Raw genomic sequence first — 14,798 nt, 5'->3', positions numbered from 1 at the left:
TGTCACTTTTCGGTTGCAGTGAAATTACATCTTTTTTATTGTGCTAAAATACACATAACATAAAATTTACCATTTTAGCAGTTTTTAAGCATCCAGTTCAGTGGCATAAGTACGTGTATATTATTGGGCACCCATCACAACCATTCATCTCCAGAACCTCTTCATTGTCCCAAAATGAAACTCTTGTCTCCTTAAACACTGAGGCCCCATTCCTCCTCCCTGCCAGCCCCTGGTAATTATCATTCTACTTTCTGTCTCTATGAATTGGACTACTCTAGGTGCCTCATATAAGTGGAGTTATATATTTGTCCTTTTGTAACTAGCTTATTTCACTTTGCATAATGTCTTCAGGGTTCATCCATGCTGACTGTGTGTCAGAATTTCCCTCCTGTTTTAGACTTAATAATATTCTATTCATGTATAGATCACACGTTGTTTGTTCATCTATCGGTGGACATTTGGGTTGTGAAACCGGATTGTTTTTTAAAGTGTTGCTTAACTGTGTCAATCCATAGTTTTATTTTTATTTATTCCAGTTCTTGATGACCACCACAATCCTCGCTTAATCAAAGATCTTCTGCAAGACCTAAGCTCTACCCTCTGCATTCTTATTAGAGGAGTAGGGAAGTCTGTATTAGTGGGAAACATCAATATTTGGATTTGCCGATTAGAAACTATTCTCGCCTGGCAACAACAGCTACAGGATCTTCAGATGACTAAGGTATAAATATATCGGCATAAGAGTTACTACACTCTTTGTATTACAAAAGTTGTTATCTTTTCTAAGCACACATGAAAGACTGCTATAGCTTTTTGAAAGATTTTCTGATGCTTTCATAAGTATTCATTAAATCGTTTTAAAATAGAAAAGGACCAAAGACCCCTAATGGCTTATAATTGCTATTGGAAAGGCAGTGGGAATAGCAATCATTAAACCAGGCTGATCCTGTGGGTGATTAGATGTAAACAGATTTACCTTCATGGGAAATTGAATATTTCAGTTATTAGAATAACATTCAGTAAATTAAGGCTAAATTGTATTGCCAGTAATTCTCTATTTATTTAGTTGTTGCTTCTCCCAAGTTAGTAATTTTTTGTCTTCTTCCTTGCTGTCTTTTTTGGGGATGTGTTTATAGTTCTTGGCAACAATGAACAAGGCCAAAAGAAGGTGCAAATCACATCAGTTGTGTTTGATATTTTTTCTTAATTCTGGTAACTAGTTTCAACCAGAAAAATGTTAACACCATTGCCCCAGGTATTTACATAGTGTTTTATTTAACTCTAGTACTAATAAGAAAAAGAATAAACTGAAGATGTATCTTAGTGGTGTGACTTATGTAGCCTTAGTGGTATAAATGATTCTGCAGATTGTACTGGTAGGGTCATAGTTAACCTTTTATCATAGCACCCCAGGTTCCACATAAAGGAATGGTTTTCAAGTGCCCTTCAAATGCCTTAACTTTTGGCTGTTTATTTGCCATCTAAATATGGGACTTACAAAAAGAGTGATGATTGCCTAGTTTTGAGTCTGAAATTATCATTAATAATGTAACATTCAGCGTCGGTAAGAGTTAAGCAAGTTTGTTATAAACGTTGGACCCTGCTCGGTTGTCTTGGTGTGACCCTGTAGTCGTTCAGAGCGTTGCACAGGCTGGCTCTTGGCTGCCTCTTTTACTGCGTTCCCCCATGCATAGGTGAGTTGTACTAAAAGTCCGCCTGTAAGACACGCATGGCACAGGCTTGCTGTAGAAGTCCTGACATGAGTGACCAGGTCACATGGCCAAAGTCCCCTTTCTCCTGATGAGATAGATCCCTGGTAGTGATGTCCAGCGGGTGACCTTCTCCTGATGAGATAGATCCCTGGTAGTGATGTCCAGCGGGTGACCTTCTCCTGATGAGATAGATCCCTGGTAGTGATGTCCAGCGGGTGACCTTCTCCTGATGAGATAGATCCCTGGTAGTGATGTCCAGCGGGTGACCTTCTCCTGATGAGATAGATCCCTGGTAGTGATGTCCAGCGGGTGACCTTCTCCTGATGAGATAGATCCCTGGTAGTGATGTCCAGCGGGTGACCTTCTCCTGATGAGATAGATCCCTGGTAGTGATGTCCAGCGGGTGACCTTCTCCTGATGAGATAGATCCCTGGTAGTGATGTCCAGCGGGTGACCTTCTCCTGATGAGATAGATCCCTGGTAGTGATGTCCAGCGGGTGACCTTCTCCTGATGAGATAGATCCATGGTAGTGATGTCCAGCGGGTGACCTTCTCCTGATGAGATAGATCCCTGGTAGTGATGTCCAGCGGGTGACTTTCTCCTGATGAGATAGATCCCTGGTAGTGATGTCCAGCGGGTGACCTTCTCCTGATGAGATAGATCCCTGGTAGTGATGTCCAGCGGGTGACTTTCTCCTGATGAGATAGATCCCTGGTAGTGATGTCCAGCGGGTGACTTTCTCCTGATGAGATAGATCCATGGTAGTGATGTCCAGCGGGTGACCTTCTCATGATGAGATAGATCCATGGTAGTGATGTCCAGCGAGTGACCTTCTCGGGGAGAGAAGAGGGTGTGTCCTTGTCCATGGTGGGTTTTCATGGTCAGGATCCCAAGGATGGGGGTGTTCGGGAAAGGCCAGGAAGCAGCCTTTCTGGTCTGGCTGGGAAGTTCCAGGTGGGATTAGTGGCTCTCCATTCTTTGGAGAGAGATGGGGAGCCAGTGGGGAGATGTGGACCAGTGGAGACAACAACAAAGCTCCAAGGATTGGGCCACACCTCACCAAGAGGAGAGAAAGGAGAAAGCAAGGGAGAAGCTTGCATCTTTGACTGGGTGGGCTGAGACAGAGCAGGAAGGCACAGCTGTATGCTGAGCTTCCTTCTGGATCTTCTTTCCGTTCATACTACCTGGGAAGAGGCACGGGCTGAGGGATAACAGAAGTGCATGTGGCCCCAGCTTGGCCCACTCAGGGCTGCCCATAGCCTGTGAAGGAAGACACTCTGCTTTTGGCCTGGGATGGTTCCCACAGCCCTGGTAGGCAGAGCACACTCCCATGGCAGTACCTCTCTGCCTTAGCACAGAAGGTTAGGTGTTAGGGTAGTGCCATGTTGATCAAGTGGGAAAAATAAGGCACAAGAGTGAAATTAATGATTTATCTTTGAGGAATAAGAAAGCACCGATAACACAAAGGTGCCAGTTTTCGTCATGTCCACTCAAATCTTACCATCAAAGACCTTGAACTGGTTTCTTTTGTTTCATTAGTGGTTGCATGCTGCCTGGCATCTCTTCACCTCAGTCCCTGAGTGCTCTCTGAAGCAGGAAACATGGCATGTGCCTCTGTGAGGATCTTGGCTTCTGGACCCTGTGCCCTGCTTCCAGCCTCGAGGAGGGTCAGGTTCCCTTGTAGGAGTTGGCCAGAGGAGTTTTACCTCTCTGGGAATGTTACTTGAAACCAGTAGAAAGAGCACTTTACCAACTCAGTTAACTGAGCTGCATTTGTGGATGCCGGACTCAGTCAGCCAAATTGGTCTGAGGCTGCTTAAGGTAAAGATCTGGTCTCCTGACCCGCTGGCTGATGCTGGATTGCTACCTCACACTTATTCATGTGAATTTTGAGGTGACTCGAGCAGATGGGGTTAGAACAGAGCAGCTGAGAGCCTTCCTGGATCCCTGACAGTGGAACTTCAAGCACACCGCCTAAAGTTCCGCCATGTCAGCCTCACAGGATACAGGGACCAGCTTTCTCCAGTGCGCTGACAGTCGTCTTTGTCTTCTAGATTATCCCAACAAGAAATACCTTGACACCCCTGGCCAGGCGCAGTGGCCCACACCTGTAATCCCAGCCACTCTGGGAGGCCAAGGCGGGTGGATTGCCTGAGGTCAGGAGTTGGAGACCAGCCTGGCCAATGTGGTGAAACCCTGTCTCTACTAAAAATACAAAAAGTAGCCGGGCGTGGTGGCAGGCACCTGTAGTCCCAGCTACTCGGGAGGCTGAGGCAGGAGAATTGCTTGAACCTGGGAGGTGGAGGTTGCAGTGAGCCGAGATCGTGCCATTGCACTCCAGTGTGGGCAACGAGAGTGAAACTCCATCTCAGAAAAGAAATACCTCGACACCCCTTAAATCTAAATTCTCATAGTCCCAAAAGTAAGCAGAAATTTAGTATATATTATGTTGAAAAGTTCCTAAGAACATCAGAAATTTTTTTATTGAAAAACAAATATACTTTGCTGTTGAAGCTGCATTTGAAGATATGGCAGTGCTGATGAACTGGAAGTGCTTTCATGTGCACATCTCTGTGACTCAGAGTGGACACACAGGAACGTGTTCATATGCTTCCTCACCCAGTCAGCACTTCCTGGATGCCCCCATGTGCTTGCTAGGCCCCTCGGAGGTGGGACACATGGATCAGCAGGCGTGGCCTTTAGTGTGGGGTGTCCGAGGGCCCAGGGAGATGAGCCCACGGTGAGTCACAGAACTCAGTGGGTTATAACAGATATGCACACAGGGCTGTGACATTACATTGGTTCACTAGTGATGTGATGTTTTAGGTGGAGCTTAAAGAATGGGCTGGGTGTGGTGGCTCACACCAGTAGTCCCAGCACTTTGGGAGGCCAAGGCGGGCAGATCACAAGGTCAGGAGATAGAGACCATCCTGGCTAACACAGTGAAACCCCGTCCCTACTAAAAATACAAAAAATTAGCCAGGCGTGGTGGCGGGCACCTGTAGTCCCAGCTACTTGGGAGGCTGAGGCAGGAGAATCGCTTGAACCCAGAAGGCGGAGGTTGCAGTGAATGGAGATCACACCGTTGCACTCCAGCCTGGGCGACAGAGCGAGACTCCATCTCAAAAAAAAAAAAAAAAAATGAGGGGAAAGTGTCCAGGTGGTGGCCTGTTGGTCAGTGCTTAACAACTGGCTCTCCAGAGGCAAGAGGTTTGATTTGTAGCATTTGTCACTTTCCCACTATGACTGACTTCAAGCCGCCAACGAAAAGTAAACTGGCTAACAAAATTCCCAGAAGTTGCAGAGCTGGCTGCTGTGAGAAGGTGTGGGAACTTCTGCGTCTAGGGGCTGATAGAGTGTGGTGTGCCAAACGTGTGTACTGCTGGGAAGAAGGTGCAGGGCATTAGGATCAGACTCAGGGCTTTATGGGCATTGCAGAGTGTTTGCTGCTCTCTGCCAAGGGTCACTGAAAGGTCCATGTTTAGAGGTACCCCTTCAGTGCCAGGCAGGGACCAGCCAGGTTGGAGGGAAGCAAACCCTCACTGCATTCATGAGGAATGACAGTTAAATGGGAAGGATGAACTTGGGGATACTTCAGCAAAAGACTAGACTGGTGACTTTGAAGTGGGTGCGAGGGAAAGAAGAATTGAGGGAGACTTCAGTTACTCACCACATAGTGAGGGGATGGGCCTCCCGTGGATAAGGGCAGAGCAGTTGGGAACACAGACTTGGGACCAGGCAGACTGGGCTCGAGGCTGAACCCTGATTGAAGCTAGACCCCGACCTTGGGCAAGCCAGTCAACTCATCTGTATCTCTTTTTTTTTGTCTGTGTAAAATAGAATGATAATAGCAACACAAGTTTCTGTTAGCAGAAGTGCTTCCACAGAGAAACGGGAATTGTTAACAGTCGCATGCAATAGCTGAGACTATCCTGAAGCAAGAGAAGCAGACAGCAGCATCGTTTCTTCCTTCCATTGCGGTGTAGGTGTGAGAGATTTCATAATGGCAGAGAGCATGTAGCTAATCAGTGGAGGAGGTGTGGCAAAAAACGCAGCAGGATTTCTGACATGTTCAGCAAGACTTTTGTGCCTTGTCACATTTCGAGATTTCGTTTGGATGAGAAGTGCTGGCATTTCTGCTACACCCTCTTGTTATAGCCATTAACAGGGCTGTAAAACTGGACTCTGCCAGAAATCCCAAATGCCGAGTTGTCACACCAGACTCTATAACTACTAATCCAGGATTTTTTTTCTTTGTACTACCTTCATACCACCACTTCATACTCCCTTTAAACTTTGTAATTTTAGCAGCAGAATATTTGTAAACTCCTGTCTGCTACAGAAATTTTTCTCAATAGGAATTAGAATGAAGCACCTGGAAGACATAATTCTTGTAAGAGTGTTAGACTTTTAGTTGGGGATTAATTTACATGCACGTTATCATTTCGTTTTGTTTTGTTTTTGTTTTTGAGATGGGGTTTTGCTCTGTCTCCCAGGCTGGAGGGCAGTGGTTCAATCATAGCTCACTGCAGGCTTTAACTCCTGGGCTCAGGTGATCCTCCCACCTCAGTCTCCTGTGTTGCTGGGATTATAGGTGTGAGCCACCCAGCCTGGCCATTTTCTCTTTTCTATGTGCTCTCTGCCATATGCTAGACAATAAAGATGGAAGGATAGGCTAAGACTGGAATCAAATGTGTCAGACTCATCAGTAATGAACAAAGACGTTTGCTGAGAGCCTGCCGGCACCATGCTGGCTGCTGGGGAAGTGGTGTTTCTTGGACTGTGCAGCTCCATAGCCTACAACACGGTGCAGTGGTGCAGTCCATGAAAGCTCCATGATTATGTCCAGAATGTTAGAGCACTTCACAAACTGTCAAGCAGTGTTGAGGCCCCACTCGTGTCTGGCAGATGCATAGTGTGCTTGATGAGGTGAAGGCGGCTTAGAGTGCATCACAGGTGGTCCATCCTCATGCTGCCCACAGGGATGCAGGAGAAGCGCCCTGCAGCAGTTTCCATTCTGAAGTCCTAGGAAGTTGCTTCCATCGCGAGGGCATTATAGGGGAGCAGGAGAAGAAAATGGGGTGTCAAGGCACGGGTGCCCCAGTCACCTCTCCCTACACTCCACTGTCCACAGAGGTCAGGCAATTTCAAGAACCAAACTCATGGAATTAGCTCATTCTAGCCAAAATAGATGGTCACTGTGCTTTGTGTGCAGCAGGAATATAGAAGGGCACAACACATCAGAAGGAAGCTAGCTCTCCCTGTGGCCAAGTACATATATCAACCTATTGGGAACAAAAGAAAAATACAAATCAGAAGCTCGCGGGTGAGCAGACTGAGGTCAGGAACCGAGGCGGGACCAGGTAGCCTCTGTCCCGCCCAAACAGCCAGAACCCCACTGTCAGGAAGAGGTGCTTCTAGTGAGAATGAAGGGAATCATTTAGATACAACTGGGGCCTGAAAAGTCTGAAACAGTATGCACTCAACCCAGGGCTTTCTCAGGTCAACCTCAGAGCAGTTTAATTTTTGAACTGACTGAGCCCACTTCTCGGGGCCAGGGACAGCCACCCTTCCTCAGCCTGGCACGTGCACACACGTGTATCTTCTGAGGGCAGATGCCCTGCATTTACTCTCTGGTGTGCGTGAGGGAGAAATGGTTTGTAAACTTGAAGTCATAGAAATGTAAAGCTGGAAGGTTGGGGGATGTTGGACGGAGGGTGAAAGGTTTCTGTAGTGCAGGAGGAGTCCACTCTAGAGGTTGTCTACACAGCATGATGACTGCAGTTAATAATTATACATCCTTCACTTCAGATTTGCTAAGAGTAGGTCTTAAATGTTCTCACTACAAAAATAAAAGGATTATGACTTGAGGTGACAGACAGCGAGCTGGGCTATGGCCATTGGTTCATAACGCATACAAGCACAGAACACCACGTGCTGCCAGTATAGACAGAGTCCATTTATCACTTACACCTCAATAAAGGGAAAAAACCCACAAAGCTAGAAGGGGCTTTGCAGATGATGTGGTCAACCTCCCTCATCACTGGGGTGACCAGCTGTGACCCATCAAGGCCCAGGGGCTGTCCAGGCCACCCAGACGGTGTGGCGCAGGCCGTGCCCCCTGCTGGTGACGGGTGTCATGTTGCCCTCGTGGTGCGTTGGATTCATCTGGGCAGCAGTGCCACGTCTGCAGACCCTGCTCTTCTCCAGGTGTGTCTCGATGCCGTAGAGGAGTACTGACCTCCTGATGCTGATAGACACGTGGCGCATGGGGAGGTGCAGCAGTGGGGCCTCACCCAGGAACAGCCTGGTTCTGGCCTGCTGTGCAGCCCTCCCCTGCCCTCCTCCTCCAGCCCTCCCCAGGGTGGTGGATGCAGGCCCCTTGATGCCTTGCAATGCATGACCTGGAGAGCTCCTTTTGTGTTGCCATGTTTTGAAGCATTCATTCCAGCTTGACTCTTCAGTTACTGTGTGAACAAACACTGGCCATCTTCTCAGTGAGATGCTGTTGTGTTTTCCTTTCAGCAAGTGAACAATGGCCTCACCCTCAGTGACCTTCCTCTGCACATGCTGAACAACATCCTCTACCGGTTCTCAGACGGATGGGACATCATCACCTTAGGCCAGGTGACCCCCACGCTGTATATGCTCAGTGAAGACAGACAGCTGTGGAAGAAGCTGTGTCAGTACCATTTTGCTGAAAAGCAGGTGAGTGGGATGCAGCAGTGTCCCCTCAGGCAAGGAGTTTAGTAGACTCTGCCTAGGGGCCATACCCTATAAACTCACCTGAAGAGAAAGAATGGCTGAGTGTTTTCCACTTTGAAAGAACCAGGAACAATCAGAATTTATTGAGATTGCTGTGGTTTCTCTCCTACAGAATGTAAGGTTTATTTTTCCTGTTGAAAAAGAACCATGATTCTAAAATAACCCAAAACTGAACAGCAAAGCATGAGCTGAGTTCTTTTCTCTCCCGTTGATAACGAGGTGCGTAGAGTCCCTGGCTCACTGACTGCCTTTTCTCCTGATTTGATGAATCAGATTCCAGTTCTGCTTTTGACCAAGCTGCACATCTTTGAAAAGTCAGGCGCCCTCTGTGTGCCTCAGTGCTCTCAGCACTTGGTAGATGGCACTCCTGAGTGTCCACAGCACGCCCCGCCACTGCCTTTTGCCTGCTGCACGTGGGATTGCACGTGGGGCAGCAGAAGGTGTGTTCTGCTGTCGGTGCTCGAGGCCTTTCCAGGGTGGTCTGCTCATTCCGCATCCACGATGAGACCTTGTGGTCCCTGTTCCTGGGTCTCTGCAGAAACTGGGGGTTCCCCTCATCACCCCACAGATGTCCAAGGCACCTGCTCTGCCTGGGGCTGGGCGCAGCCAGGGAAGGCAGGTGGCTGGAGGGAGGCGCGTTGTGCCCCTCATGGGGTGGGATTGGAACTGTGGTCAGCACTGTGAAGACCTAGGATGGGACTGGGTGCCTTTCATGAGGAGCACAGTCTACCCTTGGAGTGCAGGGCAGTGGACAGGGCCTAGGCAGAGAGCAGGACCCTACCATGGGGAGGGTGCTGTGTGTGTGAGTGGTGGATGGTGAGGAAGCACAGCAGACGCCAAGCCACATGAAGAATCTTTGGCTGTGTCCTGTGAGCTCAGGGGAGCCAGCAAAGCACATGGAATTGCAGCTTTCAGAAGAGCTTCTGTTCTTGTTTGAGGACTAGGCTGGAGTGGATACAAGAGGATCCATCAGGATCCTGCCTCAGGAAAATAAGAGTTATGGGCCAGGAAGTGCACGAGGGCAACAGGGAAGACATCAGAAGATGACCCTGATGGGATGGGACCTGATGACCCTGATGGGATGGGATGGGATGGGATGGGACGGGACGGGACGGGACGGGATGGGACGGGACGGGACGGGACGGGATGGGGGCTCCCACAGGAAGGGGCTGGCCTGAACACGGGCCTCATGGAGTGTGTCTGAGAGGCATGTGGAGCAAGGGCCTGGACACATGCATATGGAGAGGACAGGAGGCAATGGGATCAGCCTGAGCAGGGCGTGAGGGCACCAACCCCAATGCTGAGTGATAGATGAAGTGCCTCAGAACCTGGGGGGAGCTGGACCCTCAAAGCCATGGACAGAGAGATTAATAGGACAAAGAAAAGCCTGTGAGATTTAGCTGAGCAGAGGTTATGGATACCTTGGGGAGAACGGTCTCAAGTGGAGTTGTTCGGGAGAAGCAAAAGAATTCCAATATTAATTTGAGTAGGAGAAATCAGTGGATCGAATTTTAAGTCAGCACTGGGCATGGGGGAGGGGGTGGATAGACTTTTGTGGGGAGGATTTAGATCCTAGGAAAAGAGGTAAATGAAGGTCATCTGGGATGAACCCTCTGCCTCCCAGTTTGCCCTGGGACACTCCCTATCACGTGCAGGCCCGAGCTGTTCCCAAAAGGCGTTAATGAGAGTGCCTGGCAGGTGTTTATACATCCAGACCCTAAACATACTTAAGGATGTCTTTTGGCCATTTCTGTGGTCATTGCCATTCTTAAAAGAGTTGCTTTAAATAAGTTAAACGTCTGTTCTGCACTGATATCTTAGAATAGTTAAGTTGCAATTAGCACCTGCAGGTGCATCTCATTTGTACACATTTTCTTATCTGAATCATAAAAACACAGCATCAGAAAATAATGATCTGTTCTTCAGGCGTCAGTAACTAACATTAAGGCCCTGAAAAAAAAAAAAAAAAAAAGCATATCAGAAATAGCTTTTATGAGAAAGCATAGATAAGGAAGCATCCCCAAAATAAAAACTAGATACCTGAGAAAACCGGACTGGTTCAAGATAGTATGGAAGGAAAAGTCAGCTAAATGCTCTTGACTGGAGCATCTGGTGGGATGTTGCATTTGAGTTCAGAAAAATCACAGATCATTATTTAGGAGAAAAACCATGGGAGGGGATTCTCCCCGTGAACACTGGTATAGCACAGAATTCGTAAGAAGTAGAAATGAGACAACAAATGGTTGTTTTTAGTCTCTGGGAACTAATGTTTTAACAGTGCCTGCCTAGAGGACACAGAAATTAATACTAAATATAAACAGGCTGATAACTACTACTTTTTATTTTGCAAGTAGTCTTCTTTTCAAATTTTATTAGAAACAGGATTTCCTCATTGACTCCATGATAATTTCCAGAGTCCTCAAAAGCCATGACTGAAGTATGAGTATGTTATACAAGTGATTGTTTTTAGCTATGAAAAGTAAAACATGCTCATTGCAGCAACAGCCTTAAAGACTAGTACAGTGTTGTGCAAACAAGTTAAAGGCCCCCACCCCAAGGCATCCCTGTTACTCCTTTAGCCCATGCATTTTGTTTCATTTCAGGCTTTCATGTGCACTCAAACATACACATTAATTTATCTAGCTGTGCACTGGTCGTTTTCAAAACTGTAATTGAAGGTCACTCTGTAACACTGATGTTTTTGGTAACACCTTTATTAAGATACCCTCCACTTTATCAGCCATCACTACAGTCAGTGTTAGGATACTGACATCTGTATTAGTCCATTCTCCACTGCCAATAAAAGACATATCCGAGACTGGGTAATTTTTAAAGACTCACAGTTTGACATGGCTGGGGAGGCCTCACAATGCTGGTGGAAGGCAAAGGAGGAGCAAAGCCACATCTTACAGGGCGGCAGGCAAGAGAGCGTGTGCAGGGGAACTGCCCTTTACAAAACCATCAGGTCTGGTGAGACTTACTCACTATCACAAGAACAGCATGGAAAAGACCTGCCCCCATGGTTCAGTTACCTCCCACCGGCTCCCTCCCACGGCACATGGGAATTATGGGAACTACAGTTCAAGATTTGGCGGGGGACACAGCTAAAACATCAGCATCACCTCAGGAAACAAAACAAAAAAACAAACAAAACTCTGCCCTTCAGCTACCATTCCCAGCCCTAAGCAACCCCTGATTGTCTTTCTGTCTCTGTGTTTCCCTGTTCTGGACGTGTAATATAAGAAGAATCTATGGCATTTGTTGTCTTGTGACTGGCTTCTTACCCTTTGCATGATGTCCTTACGACTCCATGTTGTAGAATAAATCAGAGCTTCATTCAAGATTGAATAATATCCTACTCTCTGTATCCACATTTTGTTTATCCATTCATCAGGTGATTGACATTTAGTTTGTTTGATAAAAGTTTGTGGCTTTTACAAATAATGCTGCCTTGAACATGTTCGAGTTTGTGTGTAGATGCATGTTTTCATTTCTCTTGGTTATAAACCTAGGAGTAGAATGACTGAGTCATATGGTGGATTCTGTTTAACTTTTTGAGGAATTGCCAGATTGTTTTGCAAAGTGGCTGCGCCATTTCACATTCCCCCAGCAGTGTGAGGTCTCTCGATTCGCCACCCCTCCCCAATGCTGCTCATTATTTCACTTTTTGATTAAAGCCATTCTAGTGGGCATGAAGTGGGTCTCATTCCATTTCCCTGATGACTGGATTCTGAGCATCTTTTCATGAGGTTATCATCCATTTCTGTGACTTCTTTAGATAAATGTCTTTGCAAGTCCTTTGCCCATTTTTTTAAATTGGGTTATTTGTCTTTTTATTATTGAGTTTTGTGTTCTTTATGTATTCTAGATATAAGTCCATTATCAAATATGTGTGTAGCTTATTTTAATTTAATATATTATGGACATTATTCTGGATTGGAATATTTAAGTCTGTTTAACAGCTGCTTGGTATTCCATTATACAGGCATAGCATAATTTATTTGATTTGTCACTCATTGATTTAATCCAAGTGAGTTTAATTTCAAATAATTGTTTTATGTACTACAGTGCCTTTGAAAAATAATTTCAGATAGAACTGGAGGCCATTATTCTAAGTAAAATAACTTAGGAATGGAAAACCAAATACCTTATGTTCTCACTTATAAGTAGGAGCTAAGCCATGGGTACACAAAGGCATTCAGAGCGGTAGAATACACAGTAGAGACAAGGGTAGGAGGGTGAGGGATGAAACACTACATGGTGGGTCAATGCTTACTTCTGCAGTGATGGGAGCACGAAAATCCCACACTTCAGCACTGTACGGTTCATCCACGTAACCAAAACCCACCTGTACCGCTAAAGCTATTGAAGTTAAAAAAAATTAAAAACTAAAATAAAATGAAAAAGTTTTACACCTAATATTATGCTTTGAAAGTCGTCTTATGCTGATTCTGAATGGGGTTTTGTTTGTTTAGTTTTGTAGACATTTGATCCTTTCAGAAAAAGGTCATATTGAATGGAAGTTGATGTACTTTGCACTTCAGAAACATTACCCAGCGAAGGAGCAGTACGGAGACACGCTGCATTTCTGTCGGCACTGCAGCATTCTCTTTTGGAAGGTACTGATTTAAATACACTCTTGGAATTTCAGGAATAAAATTTGGTGAAACAAACTAATCACTTATATTCTAAGTGTAAGACTAAAAAGTAGAAAGTACTGTTACAAGTAAGTTAAGGAGCTATATTTTACCAAATATTGGGGTAGGGGAATAGATGTTCATTCATCTTGGGCTTAAACCAGAAATGCTGCAAACCAAAACGCTTCTCCTTTTTGCAGAAGTTAGCATGTAGGAGGGCATCGCAGGTGGACTGCGGCCACTGGCTTTTCCTGGCAGCAGCTCCAGGTTCCCTGCTGACCCCCAGCCTGAGGTTGAAGGCTGCAGTGTGACCCCTCTGCCCATCTGAGGACAAGTGCACCTTCCTCGTTTCCCCAGACTTAGCCCTTGGCCCTTTATGTCCCCACCATCTGTGTAGGGCCAGGACCAGCTTAGGCTTCATTTCTCAAAGCCATATTCTTAGAGAAAAAGCATCCATAGAGAAGTCCCAGATTTTAAAATCTGCATTTTTCTCATTCATATGATCAGAACTTAACAAGACTATTGTTACTTATCTGCAAGTTTCTTCCCTTCATCCAGTTACTTCCTGTTCTCACCATCCAGACTGTATGTTTGAAAAGAATGTTTTTCACAGTCAGAGATAACTGCTTGTTTCTTTTTTTTTTTTCTTTTTTATTTTTTGAGATAGGGTCTCGCTCTGTCACCCAGGCTGGAGTGCAGTGGCATCACCACGGCCCACTGCAGCCTCTACCTCCTGCCTCTCGAGTAACTGGGACTACAGGCAGGTGCTACCATGCCCAACTAATTCACTTCTTTTTTTTGTTTTTTTGAAGCAGTGTCTTGCTCTGACACCCACGCAGTTCTGGGTGCAGTGACACAGTTATGGCTCACTTCAGCCCCAACTTCTGGGCTCAAGTGATCCTCCCACCTCAGCCTCCTGAGTAGCTGGGACCACAGGGGTGAGCCACCATGCCCAGCTGATTTTTTTGTTGTTGTTGTCTGTTTTGTTTTTTTTGTTAGAAACGGGGTTTCACCGTGTTACCCGTGGCTGGTCTCAAAACTCCCAAGCTCAAGCAATCTGTCTGCCCCAGCTTTCCAAAGTGCTGGGATTACAGGCATGAGCCATGGCACCCGGCTATTATCCACTTCTTTCTTAACATGTTAATATTATTTCACCCTGGAGTATGTTTCCATGGTCTGCCTTGCATTTGAACATGTTTGATGTTGTGAGATTTCACCATGGGGGAAAAAAAGTGTTGAAACTAGGCAGAAGCTGGTCCTGGAGTGACCCTGCTGAGCTGCCGGCTGCTCTGCAGAGGGAACCCCTGACTGTCCCTGGTCTAGATGAGGCCCTGCCTCTTGCAGGAGTGGGCTGTCTCTGCCTCTTGCAGGAGTGGGCTGTCTCTGCCTCTTGCCTTCTCTAGGTCTAGGGAGATGAGGCTTTTGCCTGATAGACACCGTAACCTGTTGTGATTTTACCTTTGCTTCACATTTATCTAAATTTGTTATCAGATAGGTCATAAGGCAAGCTCTAGGCTGTTGGAAAGAGACAACTGCTTTTCATTTCAAATTACATTTATTCTAAGTGTGGCTTTAAAAATTAATCCATGATTGAGCAAAGAATTTGTAAAGATGTGTTTTTCTTGTATTATTTTAATAGTTTTGTTTGGTATGTCAAAGGTAAACAGCATCATACATGAATAT

General features: G+C 46.1%; 1 protein-coding gene across 11 annotated transcripts in view; it reads left to right on the top strand.

Annotated features, from left to right (window-relative positions):
* Window positions 1-14,798, top strand: part of LOC105491906 (F-box protein 25) — a 79,059-nt gene that overhangs the window by 46,609 nt on the left and 17,652 nt on the right. For 10 of the 11 annotated variants that reach the window (XM_071068685.1, XM_011758635.2, XM_011758630.3 and 7 more), the window contains 3 exons: window positions 537-721; window positions 8,239-8,421; window positions 12,954-13,097. In XM_071068685.1, coding sequence (XP_070924786.1) covers window positions 537-721; window positions 8,239-8,421; window positions 12,954-13,097 — 512 coding nt within the window. The remainder of the gene's footprint in view (window positions 1-536; window positions 722-8,238; window positions 8,422-12,953; window positions 13,098-14,798) is intronic. The other variant, XM_071068690.1, reaches the window with a different exon arrangement.

The sequence above is a fragment of the Macaca nemestrina genome, chromosome 8 (genome assembly GCF_043159975.1).
Source record: "Macaca nemestrina isolate mMacNem1 chromosome 8, mMacNem.hap1, whole genome shotgun sequence".
Taxonomy (NCBI): Eukaryota; Metazoa; Chordata; class Mammalia; order Primates; family Cercopithecidae; genus Macaca; species Macaca nemestrina.
This window is presented reverse-complemented; position numbering and strand designations above follow the sequence as displayed.